This window comes from Hippopotamus amphibius, chromosome 4 (genome assembly GCF_030028045.1).
Source record: "Hippopotamus amphibius kiboko isolate mHipAmp2 chromosome 4, mHipAmp2.hap2, whole genome shotgun sequence".
Lineage (NCBI taxonomy): Eukaryota > Metazoa > Chordata > Mammalia > Artiodactyla > Hippopotamidae > Hippopotamus > Hippopotamus amphibius.
This window is the reverse complement of record NC_080189.1, coordinates 39,269,125-39,293,648: the sequence shown is the minus strand read 5'-3', so window position 1 is coordinate 39,293,648 and position 24,524 is coordinate 39,269,125. Positions and strand designations below refer to the sequence as shown.

Sequence of the window (24,524 nt, the reverse complement as noted above, 5' to 3'; positions counted from 1 at the left end):
CCAAACCATTGTACTGAAAGGCACCATATAAGTATATTTGTCCTGTCATACAATCAGGGGAGTTTGCTAGAGAGACTGTCTCTAAGTGTAGCTAGAAATGCCTCTGAAGACAGAAGGATGGCATCATTTACAAATCGTCCCACTGCACTAGCTTCCCAAATAAGCTGGAACTGGACAATAAGAACAGGCTTTCAGAAAACAAAAGTATCAAGGGAAAAAGGAAAGTTTATTTAGGCAGACTCGCTCTCTTTCCCCATATGAAATTTTTCAAATGCAAATCAATGCCTAAGTCGATTACCCAAAACATCTACTGATAGGAATAAAACTTGGAACAAAATGGGAAATCTTAGTACCTAAGTTTAGTCAATCACACTGGGAATTTTCTGAACTAAAGGATCTCACATATACGCATGTACACACACATTTTGCAAAGAGAATAATTATTTTTTACACATATATAAATTGTTCCTGACACACAAGTAAAAAACAAATCTCCCAATTTCCTATGAATTGTACAGGTACTAAGAATCCTTTTATAGACTACTTATTATGCTAGTAAAATTCCCACCTTATTTATATGCCATAGTTTGACACACATGTAAAACATGTGAATAAACATCATGAAAATCTGAAAATATCATGAAATCTCCATGTAAGTTCTGTCAGTATCTGTCAGTAATATATTATGTTTGCTCAGGAAATATATTCAAACAGTTTTGAGCTTATCTAAGATTATTACAAAAATTGTTTAATTACAGAGCATGGAGGGACCTCTCATTTTAGAAATCAAGCCACTAAAGGTCATGAGGTCTTCTCCTAATTTGGGGGTCTACATGCTTTCACAATACCCTGCTGCTAAACTACTATTAATCACCCAAATAAAGATCTATAGTTTAATTATAACCTGGAGAAAGTTTTCCATTATTCTGTTTTCCGACTTGGAAAGTAAGATGATTACACTTCAATCTAAGATGAGTGAATGTTAAAGATAAAGCATAAATGAGCACTTTTCCCCACAGACACGGACACTTGGGACTATACAAATGCTAAATAACAAGGGAATGATAAAAAGGAAGTTAAAAAAGCAGATCAGGCAATCAGATTCCACTGGCTCTCCCACAACATTGAATGAAGTACTGTTATGCTATGTTATAAATTAGAGTTCCCCAAAACATGGGATGATTCTCATAGAAGAAATACAAGCATAACTAGAACAAGCTCTGGCTTAGAAATGTCATTTGCTTTGCTAATCATGTACAAAAATCAACTTCACATATAATGCTATTAATGAAGTGCTCAGTTGAGCAAAAACTATAATTAAAAACAAATACAAATCAGAATTCTTTTCATGATGAGAAATGACACTATCACGACAAGCTGTTCTTTACAAGTATACACAAATCACTACGCCAGGATGAAACACTCCTGAGACTCAGATGGCATTCCCCACTCTCTAAAAGGATATTAGAAATGAGCAATTTCTGCACTGCGAATGATCCTTCCTGATTGTAACTATGCTGTAACTAGCTTCCACAAATCTGCTGTTTTGGGGTGCCATGTTTGGAATTATTTTTTAAAGAAAACTATCTTGATCCTTTTTCACTTTATCCCTATGGATCTCCCCGCATAGCACAAGCCCCAAATTCTGAAAACAGCAGAAGAAAAAAGATAAAAAATCCAAAGACTCCCTCAAAATCTGCCCAAAGCCTATTTTGAGATTCGGGAGGAAAAAAGAATTGTGCTATTTAAGTTACTCCTGGTTTCTCTAAAAGACATTCATTGCAAGGCCTACATTTTAATCTAAGGAAGTCAGCTGAGCCTAGTTTCATGAGGGATGAAAATAGTACATGACTTGTTTAAAATCTGCACTAATATTCTCTGTTCAAATAGAATGTCCGGAATATGACACTGACACAAAATAATATCATATCTCCTCTTTCTTTTTTCTTCTTCTTAGCTACAGCTATTCCTATCATGATGACAAAGGAGAATCTTAGCCAGTTTGAGAATCTCAAAGTATCTGATTTGAGATTCTCAAAATATCAGAATCTTGAGGAAATCATCCTCAAAGATAGTATCCATTAAATATATGGGTATTTATCACATACATTTTAGTGCATAAATTCTGTACAATAACAAAAATAATTTTGCTCTAAAAGAGACTTCTTTATAATGATGACTCTATAAGAAACCTTTATGGGATTTCCCAAAACATTAACAATCAATTTGGAAATAATACTAAAAATTTTGTCCAAACCCCACATTTTGTGGGAAACTAAGATTCAGAGAGAAATATGATTTATCTGAATCACACAGCATAACTAGGCCTAGAAAAAAGGTTTTCTTATTCTAGTTCCCCTTCTGCAACACTCAACTGTCTTCCAAATTTCATCTGAGTAAAACTTTTCTATCAGAGAAGGAGAAACAAACAAACAACAAAAGCCAGTGTACTCATCCAGTTGTACATTTCTGAATACTTACTAAGATAACTGATGCTACATTAATAAACATTTGAGAGGAATTAGAGCTTAGTGGTGGTAAAAGATAAACTGAGGAATAATAAGATTTTAAGAGTTTGAGCAAAAATTAATTTAAATAGGGTAGAGCCAAACTGGAAGTGGTCAGGAGGCTCCATTGACAGGAGCTCAGAGAGGGACTTTGAGAGAGGAAATGTGGAAGCAAAGAAAGGAAATTATTGATTGGTTACAGCTTAAAGCCTAGTAAGCTGTTTGCCTGGTTGTCCTTAGCATTTTGATTTTGTAACCTTGAGGCATTTACAGGCTTAGATTTTGGTTTGCTTGCATAGGCCACCACAGCATAAGAGTCCTATCAGTTAATGGCCTCCTTCTTTAATTGATTTAACAGTGATTTAGGGACAAAATAAAGGGATTTGAATCTGAGGGGGTGTAAACTGGCAAGTCATTTAACCTCTTTGGCCTCATGTGAAAATTAAGGATGATATTAGAGTCTACAAAAAGAGATGACATGAGGAGTACCCGTGAGAATTCATGTGAGGCACGAGACCATAGGTACATGGGCCATGCCTGCCATTGATATATTGTTATTAACTGCTCCTACCACACCCACCCTCCTCCAGAGCACTTCCTTCCTCACTGCCCCATCCTTTATGCAGCTAATACTTACCCTGGAAGCTGATGCTATCATTACACACTTAGGGATTCTACCCACCTTGAAAGGAGAAAGGCCAATTAGGATCCAGTCAAGGCCAAGGGAAAGAGACCTCACTGTGGCTGGTCTATACACTGAGATGACAGTGGGAGAATCTGCGTTAGAAAGAATGCCTAAAGTCTCCCCAAATTTTCAACATCCTTCTGGAATGAACCACTTTGTATGAGTCATTTCACTCTGGGGGCCACATTCACCTCATTTCTAAGAGAGGATGGGAATAGATGGATGGTTCAGAAGACTGAGGTCTTTGGAGTCTCTTCAGGATCAGATGTTATGGGCAGGAAGGCCAAGCTGGGTACCATCTAAATCTTTCCAGATACCCCATTCTCCTCCACCATTCCACCTCCCATGCTAACCAGAACATATCCTCTTTCCTATGTTTGAATTATTGTGAATCTAGGTGAGACTTTATTTGAACAAAGGGTTTCACAATTGATATGAGGTTGAGAATCAATAGATCTGCATGCCCACTTCCAGCTAAAAATTTCTATGGCATCAAAAATATGCTAATTTTATATGATACTAAATTTACTCAGGTGGCTGAACCTTTAATATTATTAACAATCCATACCTTTCAAATCAGCAAAAATATCATATTGGATATATTGTTTATATATCAATATTAATTTACTGGCAATTCATTTTTGCTTCATTTATTCCATCAAGGGACCTAATCCAGGCAATTTACTTATCCAGTGGTTAGTGTGCCTCGATATGATGGGTAAAGTAACTCTCTTTCTCATTTACTACTAGCTAGATGTGAACATAAAATCAAATAGGAATAACAGAGCAGGTAAATAATCTGATAGTATTTAAAAGCCCCATAATGATTAAAATTTCGTGATCCTAATGTGTTTATGACATAGGACTACAGCACTGAATATAAAGTAGCGATCAATGAAATACAAAGGTTAAAACTGGATAAGTAAGCTTAACCACAGCTATTTTTCAGACATCTGTTAAAATATTTTTCATGTTCAGAGTATTATCATATAAGTTTAGAATGTGAAGAAACCTTAATGATCTTATAATCAATTTCTAAATTTTAATGATCAATAACCTGAGGTACAGCAAAGTAAGATGTCCTGTCCACAGTCACCAAAATCACCCAGTAAACCTGACCCATATTTCATAATGCAAAGCAAACTTTCTTCCTTATATCATTTTTTATTAATAAATATTTTAAGATAATATTCATTAAACTACTCAAAATAGTCACCATCATCCACTCCCTGAAAGTTGACACAGAACTTTAAACAGTTAATAAGTTCTGAAAAACTGGAAAATGAATATTTCCCAAGGAAAAAAGAGTAGCCTTTTATAGGGATGCATTTAGCATAAGGCAACAATAGCTTTGGGATACAGAACCTTCAATTAGAACTGAAGAAAGACTGAGTCTTACAACAAAGGAATATAAAGTCAGATAATGGGACAATAGAATTTAAGTTCTTTATACAAATGAACTTAGCTAGCAATTTGCTATAGAAGAAAAGGAAAAACTGGGCTTTAATGTAGCCATAGCAACCTCTTATCTTTAACAATTTTTGAACTTAAGCATCCAAATGTTTCTCTTCTTCAGACTCTGTAGTCTTTATAATACACATAATGAAGTACGGGGAAGAAGCCACACTTTGTTCTTAAGCTCTAGGATTGTAAAAATTCACCTGAAAGATACTGGATTTAAATCTTCTTACCCACATGTTTCCCCCACTACTTCAGTTGATTTTTTATAAGCATCATAAAAGAACACAGAACATTCAGGTTACTTCTGTTGGACGGATAGAACTAAGCATGCCTCCTCCTTTGTGCACCCACAGAGCAGTGCACATACTACTACTACAACAAGTCAAGGGACTTCCCTGGTGGCAGTGGTTGAGAATCTGCCTGCCAGTGCAGGGGACACGGGTTCAATCCCTGGTCCATGAAGGTCCCACATGCCCTGCAGCAACTAAGCCTATGTGGCACAACCACTGAGCCTGCACTCTACGGCCCGGGAGCCACAACTCCTGAGCCTATGTGCTGCAACTTCTGAAGCCCAGACGCCTAGAGTCCATGCTCTGCAACAAGAAAAGCCACCTCAATATGAAGCCCACACACCACAACTAGAGAAAGCCCAAGCAACAACGAAGACCCAATGCAGCCAATAATAAATAAATAAATAAATTTATTTAAAACAAAGTCAACTCTACTGTGACGCATCCTCTACTATTTTCTCTTTCTATAACTCAGAACTTGGTGAGCAGATAGTTCTCTTATTTATGGTTGACTTTGCAAGTGGCTACAATGGTAGCGGCCAAAAAGGAAGTGTCTGGTCAATGTTTAATAAATGTAGAAAAATAGAAGCAGCTAAAGAATTAAGATCTTTTTACCAATGAAAAGGTAGCTTTTGCTCTCAAAATTTCCATATATAATTATATCTAGAAATAATTGCTATTTTTATTTTAAAGAAGTCTAAAGTTACAAGTGTCTACAGGTATTAAAAAATATCATAAGATATGAGAATTCTTAAAATTGCTTTCTTTTAATCACCTGAACTGGGAGGTTTCATGCTGCTGTCCAGAGTCTAATTATACATATATTATTTGTTTAATTTAAAACTTATAAAACACTTTTGACCTTTGACTCTCCCTCAGGCAAAATCTACGTGGGGAAGCCAACAAAAAAATTAAAGATACTGTGAGAAAAATTCAGAAAGCACAAGAGGACATAAGTATTAGGAAAATTCCACATCTTAAAATACTTTAAAAAAAACAAAAACCAAAAGCCAAAAAAAAAGGTCTTCTGAATTTATACCCCCGCCCCCCCAAAAAAAGGCATTAAGTTCACTGCCAATTATACTGTCAGGGAAAAATCATTTTAATCTTTCAATTCTTAAAAATCTTATAAAATGTGAAGATTAGAAATGAAGACAGTGACTGATGCAGAAGGCCCTCAGCAAATATTTATTGAAAGATCGAATGGAAGAATAAATGAAAAAGTAGATAGATGATAAGCTCTATTAAGGCCTGACTTTGGACTTTATGAGTCATTCATTCAAGTCATTTAAAAGAGCCTTTATATAATACATTCCATTGAGATGTCAGGTTTCATTCCTGGTGACATTTCATTGTCTTCTGAACTTGTATAATATTCAATTAAAAATTATGTTGCTTTAATATATGATTCTGCTGCCTTCAAAACTAAAAGAAGGTACAAAAATGACCTTATAAAAGTTTTAGATGAAAAAATAAGTGAAAAGAACAATAGTTAATTATGAATTGGTTCTTAGCTCTTAAGTATGACCACATATGTGAATGTGTACCCTAACAGCAGGAAATCATTTAATGAAAATTCATCCACTATTATTTCTACTTGCATATGGCTTACTTATTTTAAAGAAGAGAAGCAAAATATTTTATCTGCATGTTATCTACTTTATATCCATCCATCCACCCATCCACCCATCATATAACATTTATTTGAAGTCTTATTACGTCCCAGTTCCAATGCTAGGCTCCAGATCATCTTCCCAAGCAACAGTCCTAAAACGTTCAAAACCTAATTTGAAATACTGACTTTTTGAAGTATAATTTTCCTACTCTTTAGAAGAAAAACAAATCTCAGCAAATTGATGGAGTATGGGAAACTATGTAAGTATATCAATAATTACATAAGAAATTTTCTAAGTTTGAAAACATTTTTCAGAGAGTTTATTTTTTTCATTATAGTCAAAAAGTAGAAGAGGGAAAGATGACGGAGAGGGAGGACAAAAGTGAAAGGGTTTAGGGCACATACATTAAAATTCTCAAAAAGTGAAAATGGGATTCAGCTGGTCCATCTAGTTTATTTTAAAATTTGATACCAATGCATATGAAAAAACAAATGACAATCTCCTTAAAATCAATATCACCATTATAATAGTTATCTAGCCCAAATCTCAAAATAGCCACCAGCAGAAACCATTTTTCTCACTGATAAAGCTGAAGTGTACCTAAAGAACAGCTATGTTTTTAAATTGGTGCTGGTAAAGTGAACTACTTTCTCTTTTGCCAGTGGAAACTTTGCAGTATGACTGTGATATTTCTACTTTCTAACCATCAAACAATAAGAAAAAAATTCTGTAAAAATCTGAGAGGGTATCTTTTTCTCTATTTTTTGTCTATGTTTTTTATTGTAAGTTACTTAAGAAGAGGAAAAAGTCATTTTAATCACTATTCCATATGTTATCATCCAACACAAAGTACAGAAAGACACAATTGCGAATTATCATGTAGCAAACATTTGTTTAATGACCTATATACTGGCCTAGGTACTAATCGACCAATCAAGTGTACTAATATAATCAAAAGTGAGCTGAACACAGTCCCTAATAATAATCATCTCATAATCTAGTAAGAAAATAATAATCTTACATCTAGTAAGCAAATAGTCTAATAATCTAATGTCTAGTAATAACCTACTGTGTAATAATTTTATGGCCAGTAAGGGAAAAAAGCAGAGTAAACAAATGATTATCATGACACAGATGAGAGGTGCCCAAGAATGAATCCAGGAGACGCTTCCCAGCATCGGTGTTTGGGGGCTGAGGTCATGCTAAGGGCCATGAGACTCGAGAGGTTCCATCTCCTGTGACGATATGCTCCTTATCAGAGCAGGTATGTCGGGCTATCATTTCTGATGACGGTGATAATGAAGTCAAACCTGACTTCCCTGCCCCGACTCTATGTTTACAAACATATTGCAGATTCATCATTTGTATTTCCAAGTACATTTTTAAAATGAAGCAAAAGCACTGACCAGCAGATTGAGGTATTTGTACTCTCTTGACAGTCATATTTCTCATTTGTATGTACTGGCATTTTGAGTTTTATCTCTTGTGAGTTTGGTTAGTTGGAATCACACTGTAGTCACTCTCAGTAGATTGATAAAAATAATTTTCTAAATTTGAAAAGCCGAAAATAAAGGTAATTCCAGCCCTTCCTAAGAAATAAATCACTACACCACCTTTCTGTTAAAATAATTTCATAGCATCTGTACATATGTATGCAGTATGGCTTACTAGAAAGAGCTACAGGCCTAAGGAGAAAACCTGGGTTCTAATCCACCTCATCAATTATTAGCTGTGTGATTTCAGGCAGATAGGTGTCACTACCTTTAGGAAAAAATAAATAGTGGTTAAAATCCCTCTCCAATCTATTTCAAGGTCACATTTTAACATAAAATAAACAATGAATAACAGGGCTTTGAAAACCACAAAGCGCTAAGATGTAAGATATTATTACTGCCTTACTATCCTGCAAATAATCCATGCCAAATAATCCATTAGTGAAAGTATCATAATCATTTCCAAAAACATGAGAAAAAAATCAATAGTACAATAAAGAAAGGCAAAATTTACATATCCTCTGTTGTACTTCCCATACTGACAATTTCTTCCTACCGACCTGGAGAAATAAAATTTGAATTTGTTCACCACTTTAAGAACTCTTATTTTTAAAAGCTTGCAGAATAAATGTAGTTCAAGTATGGTTGTTTCTGGCATATGGCTATGCCAAAATGATGAAATGAGGTCAGAAAAGAGTTTCTAATTAAACATAAATATAACTTTAAGAAAATACAAAATAAAAAAAAATACAAAAAAAACCCAAAAATTTTTAAACAAAAAGTGGCCTTATTAGGATAATATCCCTGCAAAAAGAGTTTTTCACCTTGAACATTTCTAATCCTCTAGTTAACATAAAGGAGAATATAGGAGTCTCTGCTCTGCTACAGAAAGTGGATCTAACTGAGTAATTGGCAGAAATTATGATTGCTCAGTTCTCAACTGAGTGATTTATGGCAACATGGAGAAAGGTATTTTATACTTTGTACCTAGGATTTTTCTTCATTTTGAGAATAAAGACGCAATAGATTTCTATTTTCAGTTTTATCCAGGTGCCTCTCCTAGTTGCTCTCATTTCAGCTCTGACACTGAATTGTAACCATCTGTTTACTTGTGCCTCCCCAGAAAGAGTGAAAACTTATGAAGGTAATCCTCCAATTATTAACCCAGTAACCGGCACATAAAAGGTGTCCATTAAATGTTGACTGGATAAATTGAGGAATAAACTAAGACATAATATTAGATTGACTTTAAAGTCTAGTTCCTTTGTATTGCACTCAAATTTAATCTTTGGATTTTAGTAATAAAGGTAACACATTCTGGTAACTACGAGTAATAGACTTATGCAAGTTAAACAAGCTGAATACTGAAATGAGGAAATCAAACAAACCAAATTGCTTAAATTATATGTAGCAAAGATGAATAAATACATGTATTAAGTAATATAATTCATTTATCAGTTCACTGAAAACATCTCTTGAGCATCTACTACGTTCTAATTACCATGCCCGGGAGTGGGGAATGCTAAGTCAGGCAGGCCTTGGGCTCTCAGGGAAGTGAGTGTCTGCTGGGGGAGAGAACCAACTAAATATTCTGACATAGGTATGTGCTGGGGCCATGGAAGCGCCTTGGAGGGCAGCTAAAGTACAACTGGGGGGAGTGGTTACACGGAAGGCTCCCCAGAGAGGTGATGCTTGAACTTAGGGTTGACAAAACAGCAAGAATTAATGTAAAACAAAGAAACAGGCAATCCAGGCAGAGAGAAGAGGGTGAGGCACCGGCAAAGAGAAGGTTGCATGCAGGAGAATGGCAGAAGATGGGGAGAAACACAGAAAAAGAGGAGGGACCTCAGATCATGGAGCACTAAGGATATATAAAGCATCTTCAGGGAAGAAGCAGTTGCATGAAATTATTTCCTCGAGGGGCTTACAGCCTACTTAAAACAGATTAAGAGTAATAGCTGAACAGTATTTTAAAAAGAAATTATGATCAGCAAATAGGTGAAGAAACTACAACAACAAAAAAAACAAAGATACTTAATTCAAAGTAACTTAGCAGTTATCTGAACTTCATGATCCAGTTTTATCACATCTCTTAAAGGATAAGAGGAGAATTAGGTGTGACTTTGAACTGTAAATGTTCCAACAATTTTGAAAAACAAAGAATGTTTTAAATTAAAAAGAAAGTGGTTAACTCTCTGTAGAGACCATATCTCCAAATACATTTATCTCTGTCACTGAAGCACCCATCTTAGAGTCAGTCAGCAATGCCATTATGAATGTCGATATTGGGCAGAGATGAAAAAAAAGAACAGTATTCACAGATTGATTATTCAGCAGGCCACCACTGCTGGTAGGCAAGAAGTCTCAGAATGAACAGCCCAGCCGTGCTCCAGCTGTCCTGCACTCTAAATCAAAGTTATTTTTTCATTGTTAGTAACAAGTGGAATGTAAGTTATTTTCAGGGCATAATAAAACAGCCTAACATTAATCTGAATTTCAGTTAAGTATGACAACATACAGGTACATCTACAGCAAGTTATACTGTCTTTTTCAAATACTGCAGAATTCAAGTCACTTTATATAAAGGAGCCTATGGAGAGAAGTATGAATTAATTGAAAAATTCAGCTAAATACCACAATTTCTCATTCATTTTATAAGTTTGTTTCTAAATGTTATCTCCTAGGAATCTGAGGAACCACGGGCTAAGTCATTCGATTGTAACTGAACAGTATTATTTATTTATCAGCTTTTAATGTTGCCTAAGAGAAAATTTAAAAAAACCATCACTGAAAGGTTTTTTTTTTTCCCTATAACTGTCAAAGAGAATGACAGATAATAAAATTACAGGCTATAAACAAGCAAATATTTGAAAAAAAGGAATTCTGGAAGCATAATTATTACGTTTAATATAATTTCCATCTTCTAAGGATCCAGTTTCTCAGCCACAAAAAAGAATGAAATAATGCCATTTGCAGCAACATGGATGGACCAAGAGATTGTCATACTGAGTGAAGTCAGACAGAGAAAGACAAATATGTGCTATCACTTATGCATGGAATCTAAAAAAATGGTGCAAATGAACTTACAAAACAAATAGACTCACAGATGTAGAAAACAAACTATTGGTTACGAGGAGGGAAAGGGAAGGGAGGGATAAATTCGGAGATTGGGATTGACATATACTATATATAAAATAGGTAACTTATCAGGACCTACTACATAGCACAGGGAACTCTACTCGGTACTCTGTAATGCCCTATATGGAAAAAGAATCTAAAAAAGAGTGGATATATGTATATGTATAACCGATTCACTTTGCTGTACACCTGAAACTAACACAACATTATAAATCAACTATACTCCAATAAAAAAAAATCCAATTTCTCAGGCTGCCCAACGTCTGAGCCGATAACTATTAAGGACAGTCATAACAAGGATAAGGTCATCAAAACATACTGAATTAACTGTAAACTAAGAATATTATACATAAGATAATCATAATTAGTTAACGGATATTGTGTTTTTGTTCCCTTTGGACTAATTATGTTTCTCTTTTTTCTTGTATATTTTATTTTATTACACTTAGCATCATGCCGCTATTCCTGCAAGTACTGAACAAGCATGGGATCTGAATATTAGACTCCTAAATAAATGAATTGCTTAATTTCCTGTGACCATGTATACATACTTCATCTTCAAAAAGTATATCAATATTCTATCATAAAGGAGATAGGAACCATTTCTTCAATATGCATGACATTTCTGGACAATGCCATTGTGGCACTGGCACTTATTTCCATGAAGAAAATCTTTGCAGTTCTATGGCATTCATCATTTGACAAAGGCAACTATTTTCCTTATCAATCAGCTCTTACTGATCTTACTAGCAGTGACCGTGGAATCCTTAAGGGCCCATTAAATCTCTGAAGAAGAAAGCTAAGATGAAGGACCTGCCACTCCAAATTCATGTGCTACTTGGCCTAGCTATCACTACACTAGTACAAGCTGTAGATAAAAAAGCAGACTGCCCACAACTATGTACATGTGAAATCCGGCCCTGGTTTACACCTAGATCCGTTTATATGGAAGCATCTACAGTGGATTGTAATGATTTAGGTCTTTCAAATTTCCCAGGCAGATTGCCTGCTGACACACAGATTCTGCTCCTACAGACTAACAATATTGCGAAAATTGAATACTCCATAGACTTTCCAGTAAACCTTACTGGCCTGGACTTATCTCAAAACAATTTATCTTCAGTCACCAATATTAATATAAAAAAGATGTCTCAGCTTCTTTCTGTGTACCTAGAAGAAAACAAACTTACTGAGCTGCCTGAAAAATGTCTGTCTGGACTGAGTAACTTACAAGAACTCTATATTAATCACAACTTGCTTTCTACAATTTCACCCGGAGCTTTTATTGGCCTACATAATCTTCTTCGACTTCATCTCAATTCAAATAGATTGCAGATGATCAACAGCAAGTGGTTTGAGGCTCTTCCTAATCTGGAGATCCTGATGATTGGGGAAAATCCAATCATCAGAATCAAAGACATGAACTTTAAGCCTCTTATCAATCTTCGCAGCCTGGTTATAGCTGGTATAAACCTCACGGAAATACCAGATAATGCCTTGGTTGGACTGGAAAACTTAGAAAGCATCTCTTTTTATGACAACAGGCTTATTAAAGTGCCCCATGTTGCTCTCCAAAAAGTGGTAAACCTCAAATTTTTGGATCTAAATAAAAATCCCATTAATAGAATACGGAGGGGTGATTTTAGTAATATGCTACACTTAAAAGAGTTGGGGATAAACAATATGCCTGAGCTGATTTCCATCGACAGTCTTGCTGTGGATAACTTGCCAGATTTAAGAAAAATAGAAGCTACTAACAACCCCCGGTTGTCTTACATTCACCCAAATGCATTTTTCAGACTACCCAAGCTGGAATCACTCATGCTTAACAGCAACGCCCTCAGTGCCCTGTACCACGGTACAGTCGAGTCTCTGCCAAACCTCAAGGAAATCAGCATACACAGCAATCCCATCAGGTGTGACTGTGTCATCCGTTGGATTAATATGAACAAAACCAACATTCGATTTATGGAGCCAGATTCACTGTTTTGTGTGGACCCGCCTGAATTCCAAGGCCAGAATGTTCGGCAGGTGCATTTCAGGGAAATGATGGAAATTTGTCTCCCTCTTATAGCTCCCGAGAGTTTTCCTTCTAATCTGGATTTAGAAGCTGGGAGCTATGTTTCCTTACACTGTAGAGCTACTGCAGAGCCACAGCCTGAAATCTACTGGATCACACCTTCTGGTAAAAAACTCTTGCCTAATACTCTGACAGACAAGTTCTATGTCCATTCTGAAGGCACACTAGATATAAGTGGCATCACCCCAACAGAAGGGGGCTTATATACCTGTATAGCAACTAACCTGGTTGGTGCTGACTTGAAGTCTATCATGATCAAAGTGGATGGCTCTTTTCCCCAGGATAACAATGGATCCTTGAATATTAAAATAAAAGATGTTCAAGCCAATTCAGTTCTGGTCTCTTGGAAAGCAAGTTCTAAAATCCTCAAATCCAGTGTGAAGTGGACAGCCTTTGTCAAGACTGAAAATTCCCATGCTGCCCAAAGTGCTCGAATGCCATCTGATGTCAAGGTATACAATCTTACTCATCTGAACCCATCAACTGAGTATAAGATTTGTATAGATATCCCCACCATCTATCAAAAAAGCAGAAAACAATGTGTAAATGTTACCACAAAAGGTTTGGACCCTGATCAAAAAGAATATGAAAAGAGTAACACCACAACATTCATGGCCTGCCTTGGAGGCTTTCTGGGGATTATTGGCATGATATGTCTTTTCAGCTGCCTCTCTCAAGAAATGAACTGCGATGGTGGACATAACTATGTGAGGAATTACTTACAGAAACCAACCTTTGCGTTCAGTGAGCTTTATCCTCCTCTGATCAACCTCTGGGAAAAAGGCAAAGAAAAAGGTACAGCATTGGAAGTAAAAGCAACTGTTATAGGTGTGCCAACAAATATGTCCTAAAACAACCAACAAAATTTACTTCAAAGAGAAACTCAAAACTGTGGCTGTACTTTAAAAAAAAAAAAGAAAAAGGCAGAGAAATATTACTTTCTAGAAAGAAGTTAAGCTTCACCAATGCTGCTCCAGAACCAATGGACATATGTACAAGTTCAGCATTTTAATTAACTGGCTTCAAAGGGTACTGTGGCAACCAAATAAAACAATTCCATTTTCTAGAACTTTCATGTAACTTTTATGTCTGGACTACAGTTAAAGTGGACAAAAACATTTCTGTATTTTTTTTAAGTATATAAGAGTAGTTGAACTGAGCAATACCTCCTCCTGTGTTGTATTACACATATTAGCCACGAGTTTTTGCAGTGACCAGATAAACTTGAATTGACACGTGGTGTAATAAAATGGACAAATTCTGTAGAGTAGACACAGTGAGTATGTGGATCTCTTTTATAAGGAAAAATACATTTTGGATTAAAATCAATTGCTTTTGTCTTGTTTTTGTTTCTAAATAAAGAATAATTTCTGGGAAATATCATTTGACCAGATATCATTTAAATGACAATGTTTTCAAAAAGTATTTTTCTATAATGAAATTTGGAATGCTAACAGTAAGACACTTTTACTGGGTGATGTAACTATGTTTTTATAATGCACAAAAAATGGATTTTAGAAGGCATTTTATTAATATTGAAAGGCAATAATAACATTATACTTAACCCTTTATTGACAGCAACAAATCCTCTAGGAAATTATGTATTCACTTACAGATTTTCTTTTCTTAACAAGCAGCTTCAGGAGTGGATTTAATTATAAGTTCACATACTGTAAATCCAGTATCTAAGGGACTGAAAGTCTTATTTTAATAATTGGTAGTAGCTCAACATTAGCCTGCTTGCTTTGCAGAAAATATCACCAAATTTCAGTAGGACATATGCTCTAGGTGTAATTTTCAAATCTTGCTGTGACTGTAAACACTTAACAAGCTTTACTGCAATAACAAGCAAATAATCTAATAATCCTCTATGTTGCAAATGCAGCAAGGAAACATGTTCTACATGACCTCCAAAGAAGGAGGTTTATATACTTGTATAGCAACTAACCTAGCTGGTGCTGACTTACAGACAGTTATGATCAAAATGGATGGTTCTTTTCCCCAGGATAACAATGGATTTTAGAATCTTAGGATTTTCCAAGACTGGGATTTTTAAATTTTATTTTAAGATATACTGAATTCATAGTAGAAGATGTTTCAAAATTCAATAGAAATTTAAGAGCACAGTTTTGCTAATGAAAGGAAAAGCTTCTGAGACTAAGTTAGAATAAAACAAAAAAATTAAGTGCAGTTCTCCTTGACTATATTTAAGGCACTTAAAGAACACAGCTTAAAAAATTGATAATCATTGAACTGAGGTGCTAATAACATTACTAATTATTTTAGAATCTTACACAGAAAATACAGGAATTTTACCTGGAAAAAAACAATTAAGATTTTTAGGGCTTTAGTCATATTTACAAAAGCCCACAGTCCTACAAAACCAATGTATCTGTGTACAAAGAAAACATCCTGAAACAATAAGAAAAAAACCTACATAAGGTAATAAGCCTTTCTTTTTTATAGACAAATTGCTTATCTCTACAAAGCTATAAGGCTTCCATGTTAATTGCTACTGTATGTTCATAATCAAGTGTTTGACTTTTCTTACCATAGCTTGCTGCATATTATCAACATGTCACTGTCGTATAAACATTTCTAGCACTTAAGTCATATCAATTTATTTATTAATACTAGGCATTTGCTTTTGTGATAGCACTGACAGTTTCTAATTAAGTCTTAGCTGTTTTTGACAATGTTGGAAAGTAATTGCTATGAACTCTTTAAAACAAAAGGATAAACTGTGTTAATTTTAACACAACCAAAATATGAAACTTGCTAATTCAATGTGTTTACCAAACACAAATTTTACAACCTGATGAATCACTATCACAGAGAGGCTGACATTAGAATTTATCAGTAAGACATGCTCATATATCACGAGAGGTTTCAGTACCAGGGACAGAGCTTTTTAAGAGCCAGGCTATTTATCAAAAATATAGGTGCTGAAATATGACCTATTAGGATTCAGGTATTGTATAGGTCAGCAAGAACTTGCTCAGGTATCTTGTACATTTCTGTCTGCATGAAAAACTATACTAAACATATGGTAAAGTTGAGAATCCATTTCATCTGACATTTTTCTTAGAGAAATTGCAGTAAATAAGTACTCTGAAAAGATACCTAACAGTGAGCACTAAAACGAAGCATTTTTGTTACAGTTGAATAAATACAGATGCTCAAAGCAAATCATGATCCTATTTACTTGCTCAAATTTTAATCTAAATTTCAAGTGAGAAAAAAAAAAGACATTTGCTTCAACAACAGAATGGCATTTCATACTCCCAATGTTACCTCCTAAACCTCACATAAATTTAACTAAGCACTGGTCAAAGTACTCAAAGCATGTAACTTACAATTTGGTGATACCATAAGGATATAAAGGCAAACTTTGCCTATAATAAATAAAACTCTAAAGTTTATATCTCTATGAATGCCAAATGATTCCCTCACCTTGCATGAAGGAAAACATCTTTTAAAAGAAATAATTTTACAAAAATTATATATTTTATAATTTACATAACAAAACAAATCCAAATTTTCTGAAAATAAGCATGTCTAGTTGAATAAAAAAATGCATAGAAACAATGTGGAGCACAATGTGCAATTGTCAGCAAAGCCAAGTAACAATATGCTGCCAGTCATATGTGACCATTTTACTTAGAAACAAATGAAATAGATTTACAGTACATATCAGTCTGTTGATACTTATTTCAGTTCTTAAATTTTATTCTAATTAGATAAAAAGTTCTTAAGCAATATTACATAACAGCAAGCATAATTTTAAAATTATAATTCCTTAGTCTATTCATTTAACTACATTTTCTGTTGTTTCTTTTGTACATATTCAATATATATGTATTGCCTGGCTATTAGTTACTGGAAAAAGAAGTGTACAGGACAAATTCCCCACCATTAAGGGGCTTATATTCAACTGGATTGCAGTCTGGTTATGTATCACTGATTTCACAAATATATGTTAACTATGTTACCTAGTGGAGACCCAGCTTCAATGCATACTGTCACAGAATGGTGATACTCAGAAAATCAGTTTTTTTCCCTTTGGTCTAAAATGTTTTATTTGTAACAATATTTTGATATAGGAACTTAATTCAAATTTATTACTGATTTTATTCACAATAGGTAGGTAGGTAGCTAGGTAGGTAGGTAGATAGATACTAGCCTAACACCATCCTCAGACTGGTTAAATTAAAAAAAAAAAAAAGAGTCATGTCTACTTACCATAAATTATTTCTAGGCACAAAAACATGGATAACTATTATGCTTTCCCTATTTTCAACACAGAATGATCATCCAAGGAATATAAGAAGTTAAATTCAAGAAGGTAATCTAGCACTGCCAAAATGTTTATGTATTTCATGAAGACCAACTTACTGTATTCACTCTTATAAAATCTTCCAACAACCATAAAGAAAAATTTCATAGTGTTTTACATGAAAAATTAGAAGTGATAGGTCAGTAACTAATAAAGCAAACAAAACAACTGAAAGTTTAAGAGTATATATTTGCTAAAGAAAGAGAAAATTCCAATAAAATGTTCTCACAGCTGTCAAAAATAGCAGAAAAAAATTCTCACTGTATATGTAACCATAAAACAACATCTTTAACTTCATCACAATGCTGATTTTGCAGGAGATGGGAAATTATAAATAGTAATTATATTGTGGCTACCTTTTCTTTGATTCAATCTCTCTCTGTGTCTCTCTTTCTCTCTCTCTCTCTCTCTCTCTCTCTCTCAACTTGCCAAAACAAAGTATAACAACTAAGTAAAACTTTTTTCAAAGAATATGGTTGTCACAGGTTGTTTAGTATATCAAGCATCCCAAATGGTCACTTGGGGATAAATCTAAACAGAAAGACTAAAATGATCTTCTCTTTAAAATCATAGTATTTTCACCCTTAGTTCTATAGGCCCTACCTTTAAAATATCATTTTACCCTGACTAATGCATCACTAACTAGGTTGTTGCTTGGGAGCATGGCAGCATTGTACTGGACTCAAACAGCCATGCTATAATCCAAATGCTGTAATCAGTATCATGGAGTTCTGGAAAATGAAAGAAACTAACTCCAGTTTGAACACAATAGGGGTTATTTTTATTTGAAAAGTGAGGAATTTATTGTTAAGGGTGACCATGAACTTCATTTATATTATTTTTCTGAAGCAAGGGAAAAATAAAAACACTATTTGTACATAGGAGTAAAATGGCAAAATGTGAGTTAATTGTAATAGCCATAGTCCATATATCTGATTCTAAGTAAAATTATTAAAATGCAAGCTTTAAAGAAGAATATTCTAGTAAAATACAGATTATTTCCAAAATCTGGCTTAAACATTTCATTAATGATATAACAAAGGAGCTCTTGAATTGACTAGCAAACATTCAGTACTCTCAAGTGAGAAGATACATGAAATAGAACACAATTCCTTTTCATTCCTACTGAAAACAGACAAGCCCATAGACATTTGAGTTTACCTATTCTAGTTTGCTTTACATGTATATAAGAGGGCTCTTAGCTTATATTTGAAAAAACGGCATGTAGTCAATACCAAATAAGGAGTTAGGTATATAGCAGATACATTGATACAGCTTTCTCTTAAAAGCAAAGTAAGATACTTAAATAAGTAATAAATTCAGAGCAAATTTATCACATGATTTCAAAGTTATTGTAGAGTGGTCCAGAGGAACAAAGCACATCCAAAAGAATTGTGGTAGACCTTGGTGCATCTTTCAGAAGAATGAATTATAATGGCATTTGAAGACCTCACAGTGCTTTGTGTCTTTATCTTTTCTAACTCTAATACATCTTCAAGAAACTAATAGCATGTGACCATTGTAGGGAAAATCCAGCTTCTCATTAAAATATATGGTTTGGTGTCTGAAATCATTGATTCAAAATCCAATTGTGACATCCATTCATAATGTTTATCAGCCTCTGGAACAAACAGTGGAGTAAACTTACGACATAAATTTACCCTCCTAATCCTAGCATTGAAAGAAGCAGAGTGTAATAAAATAACTTCCCTGTCATTTGTGGTACCAGATTCAAGGTTGGTAAAGACAAACAGTTCTTAAACCTTAGAGGTGTCATGACTACAGGAGTATGATCAAACACAGTGAAAGAGTTCTTCAAAAGAATACTACAGAAAATTGAAATTCACTGTCAAAACTCAGATTAAAGACAGATACCTCTGGTAAACATTCCTTTAATAATGATTGCAGAGAAGAGTCATGTAGTCAATAAAGAACAAAAAACTCATGTCCCCAAAACAACTTTAAGGCTTCTGGGATTCCCATCCCTGTTTCCTAGTCAGTTAATCAACAAACCAACATTCTAATATGTGATTTTCATATTAAATTGTTTATTTTATTAGTTTAAAAAACACATTTACATACAAAATGCATGAATTTATATAATTATGTGATTCAAACTACTCAATTCAAACCCTTGAGCGTAAAAATAAGAATCCTCTAATAGAGAAAAGGTATCAAAATAGAAGGAAAGAAAACTTTTTTTTCTCTTCTATCAAAATCCTTATCTACATACATTCATATAGATTTCATAGATTGCAATGAAAAAAATGAGCTACAACAGAAACAACTGTGTGTAGGTAACAGGAATTAGGTTTTTCCAATCAATTAGTTATTGTACATCTCAGTCCAGGCTCAGGCCTGCAGTCACAATGTGATGCTTGAGAGATTTTCTCAGCACATATAATGCATTGCAAATAATAAATATATTATTAACATTACTGTATTTGAATAAATACACATATTTCCTTGAGTAGCAAGATAAAAACTAAAAAGGAAGGAAAAACTTACTGAATGCTGAATATGTGTCAGACTAAAAATTTGCTACAGTTGTAAGAAATCCACTCCAGATGTAAAGGAGAAGGGGTGTGGGAAAAATGAACATTTGCCATCTTACTGTGTCAGGCATACTGACAGATGTGCTTGCTCTCTCTCCTGCTCCCTCTTTCTCCAGATGTGTGTCTCTCACTTGCACACAGACACACACACACATATTTACATTAATTCAATTTTCATGAAATCCTTGTAGGTTCAGCGTTAACACTCCCATTTTATAAATCAGTTTCAGAGGAATAATTTTGTTTCCAAAGATAACAACAACATAGAGCATAAAAAACAAAAGATACAACATTATGAAAAATAATAACTCCCAGGTACTTTTCCACCATGCCGTAACCCACAAAAATAACTAATAGGTGGTATTTAGAGGAGGGAACACTCCAACAATAGTGTACCGGAGTCATTCATTGTGTTTATCATCTTCTATCTCCATCAACATATTCACCTACAATATTCTTATCTCAGTTTTGCATGAAGAATTGTGGTAAAGGGCTCCAGTTTGCCAACTTACAGTTATTACTTGCCAAAGGCAGAACTGTGAACACTGGTTTAGCAACAAAACAAAACAAACAAAACAAACAAGCAAAAAACAAACACACACAAAAACATAATAACCTCCAAAAACCTGCAAATATTCTTATAAATTAAGCTTTTTAAATAAGCATATTCACTAAGTACTCACTGGCTGCAAGGTACTTATAGAGACTTATCTTTTCTTTAAGTATTTCCATGCATTCATTATACAGTCCCCATGCATAATGCTCTTTTGTTTTTCTGTCCCATTACAGAAAAGTATAGGATAGTCAATAACCTGTTTTACTTGCTTTCTGACTCTAGCTTATTTATATTTGTCATACATGATGATTCTGACCTTAGAAGGAGGTACATAAAGAATAAAGATTGAGGGGGAAATTTTTTCCCTTCAACTTTCTGCCAACGTCCACAATCCTTGCATGTACTGGTGCCATAAACACCAGCAGCTTAGAGGGCCATAAGTCTGTGCACTCTGACAGAGTTTAGTTTGCTGCACAACTTGTAATCTATTACAAACCTTGGGTTCTGAAGAGTTCTAATTTACGAATTGGAATTTACGAATTAATTCAGAGGAGTTCTAATAAATGAATTTGTTCTAAGAGAACAAAAACTATTTAATATAGGTTAGATAACATGAAATGTTTGTTGGTAAATGGGGCAGCAAAAAATATTAAATCAAAACTTGACACCATCAAACTTATCCTTGAGATTAAAACATCCAAAGCCCATATACGAAGTTGAGCGTCTCTATGTCCAGTAGAAGAAACAAGGTGATTCATTAAAACAAGCAAACATTTCCATAGATTAGTGAGCTTCTACGGAATTAAATTGGCATGCAGATTTGATGTGCAGAGAAGTATCTCAGGATTTAATGAGTACTAATTTTTGCTTGCAGATATTTCAAAGTCGCTATGCTGAACCATGTTCTCATTCCAAAGATACCACCCCACCTTCATTTTTTTCTTTAATGAATCATTTGTATGGCAAGAACTCCCTTGCTACTATTACTTGGAAAATAATAGTAACTAATTTTCTAAACAGAGAAGCGAGGAGTGGCCCATGTTTTCATTCATACATGAATTTTACCCATGAGCTCTTCACTTACTGAGGATCTACTAATGTGCCAGACATTGTATCAGCTACCAGAGATGCAACATTGACTGTGATAGACAAATTCCCTGACATCATGAAATGCATAGTCTACAGGTAGATATCAACAAATGAATCTGGTAATTGCAATATAGATTAATAAAAATATGATAGGCATGGAGATAGCTTACACATATGTTGGGGTACAGGTTATTAAGGAGCCCAGAAAGGGTTCTAACAACTAAGACTGCCTTTACACAGTCTCCCAATTTAAAAGCTGAAAAATGTTGGGAGCAGGCTAGGAATAGTGTGACGATGATGACAGGCTAAAGAATTTGAATAGCAACCGCATGCTGAATAACTGGGAGAAAGTTCTAAAGAAGGAAAAGGAGCTGGCTTCAAAAGATAAATGAAGATATGAGTAAAAAAATCAAACTTTATTTGGTGCTAAACATGGTGGAAACTAATATCCCAGCAAAAATGACTAGGCCAAATTTAAAACACCAGGACTAATTCATAAGCCTACAAATATTAGTTTTTCATATTTCACTCCTGTCCCTCTCTATAACCAAGCCCCAGTTTATCATCCAATTCCTAGTCCTCCATAATTGGGAATATGAGAAGTGGGAAATAAAAGAGAAAAGGAAATAGACACAGGCACACTCTATATATTACTCCTCAGGTCTCCCCTAATCTGAAACTATATTTCTCTCTTTCTCTCTCTCTCACACACACACACACACACACACACACACACACACACACACACACACACACACACACACACACACACACCAGACTCTCAAGACCCTTACAAGCATACACTTAGGCACATATTTTCATGTTCAGAATAAGTATAATCCATTATATGTAAGATATCCTATTTTCAGATATTAAAGAAATATACCTCCCATGAAATTAACAGAAGGTCAAAATGTTACTCCAGCTCTCCACTATTTCCCTGAAGGGCAAATAAATGAAAGAGGTCTTAGGTATTCTGGGCATTAAAACCCATGTAATGTAAATTTAGGGTCTATGTGTTTGAATTTAAGACCAATCTAGTTCTATTTCCACTCTTAATTGTATTTCTCTTTCAGAAATTTCACACATATGTTACCTAGAGTTTAATAAGTATGTAAGTATAAAAACAGATTTAGGAACACCAGGAAAAAATAGTGTGTCTCATTTCCTTGGATTATGTTTGTTACCATACTAGGCATAGTTCTAACTGGATCTCATAGATATCACTTTCCTCAGATAATAGAAAAAAAAAAATGCTCTCTTCTATGTTTCCAGTTGAGACTCCGAACTCAAAATAAGATAGGAAAGAGTAGAATAGGTAGACGTACTGACCCACATGAATCAGACACTCATTCTACATTTTCTATGATTTCTCAACAATGAGCTGTCTTAAGAAAAAAATTTTATTAAGATTGTCTAACACAAGCCTGATATAGATTACTAAAGAAGTGAATTATGTCAATAATTTAGTTTAATTTTGAAGATATATTAAAAAATTAATAGAGGAGATAAGCATTAATAGACATAAACATCATAGACCTACTAAACATATAGCATAAAAATTCAGAAATACATTTGCAATGAAATTTTCTCAAAAAGGTTTTGGGGAACTGTGATACAAAGACTATTAAATTAGTTACTTTTCAACCCTTCAAAACCTTTTGTTTGAAAGTTTTGTTGGAGGTTTTTTACCTGAAACCAGGGGGGACATTCCAAACAGAAAATAAATTGGGTGAAAGCACATCCACCTTTTTATGGTATTTTATTTTATTTTTTTTTCATGTATCCTTTAACTACTTATTGTAGTTATAGTTGATTTTAGAAATTTATCCTTTTAACCTTCATACTAGCTTTTTTTTTTTTTTTAATTTTTTTTTGGGGGGGTACACCAAGTTCAATCATCTGTTTTTATACACATATCCCCGTATGCCCTCTGTTCCTTGACTCCCCCCCACCTCGAGTCCCCCCCACCCTCCCCGCCCCAGTCCTCTAAGGCATCTTCCATCCTCGAGTTGGACTCCCTTTGTTATACAACAACTTCCCACTGACTATCTATTTTACAGTTGGTAGTATATATATGTCTGTGCTACTCTCTCGCTTCATCTCAGTTTCCCCTTCACCACCAGCCCCCTCCCATACCTCGAGTTCTCCAGTCCATTTTCTGTATCTGCATCCTTGTTCTTGTCACTGAGTTCATCAGTACCATTTTTAGATTCCGTATATGTGAGTTAGCATACAATATTTGTCCTTGTCTTTCTGACTTACTTCACTCTGTATGACAGATTGTAGTTCTATCCACCTCATTACATATAGCTCCATCTCATCCCTTTATATAGCTGAGTAATATTCCATTGTATATATATGCCACATCTTCTGTATCCATTCATTTGTTGATGGGCATTTAGGTTGCTTCCATGTCCTGGCTATTGTAAATAGTGCTGCAATAAACATTATGGTACAAGTTTCTTTTGGGATTATGGTTTTCTTTGGGTATATGCCCAGGAGTGGGATTACTAGATCCTATGGTAGTTCTATTTGTAGTTTTTTAAGGAACCTCCAAATTGTTTTCCATAGTGGCTGTACCAACTTACATTCCCACCAACAGTGCAGGAGAGTTCCCTTTTCTCCACACCCTCTCCAACATTTGTGGTTTCCAGATTTTGTGATGATGGCCATTCTGATCGGTGTGAGGTGATACCTTTCTTAAGGTATTTTAAA

The 24,524-nt window shown here is 34.6% G+C and overlaps 2 protein-coding genes across 3 annotated transcripts in view; one reads left to right on the top strand and one right to left on the bottom strand.

The window, feature by feature from the left end:
* IMMP2L (inner mitochondrial membrane peptidase subunit 2) overlaps positions 1 to 24,524 on the bottom strand; it is an 875,861-nt gene that overhangs the window by 439,527 nt on the left and 411,810 nt on the right. The gene's annotated exons all lie outside the window — the stretch shown is intronic.
* On the top strand, positions 11,661 to 14,612 carry LRRN3 (leucine rich repeat neuronal 3). Its single transcript, XM_057730836.1, has one exon. The coding sequence runs from the start codon at positions 11,995 to 11,997 to the stop codon at positions 14,119 to 14,121; it is 2,127 nt and encodes a 708-aa protein (XP_057586819.1). The 5' UTR covers positions 11,661 to 11,994; the 3' UTR covers positions 14,122 to 14,612.

Excerpts from the sequence above, each read along its gene's own strand:
- LRRN3 (XM_057730836.1), top strand. The coding sequence starts at position 11,995 with ATGAAGGACCTGCCACTCCAAATTCATGTGCTACTTGGCCTAGCTATC.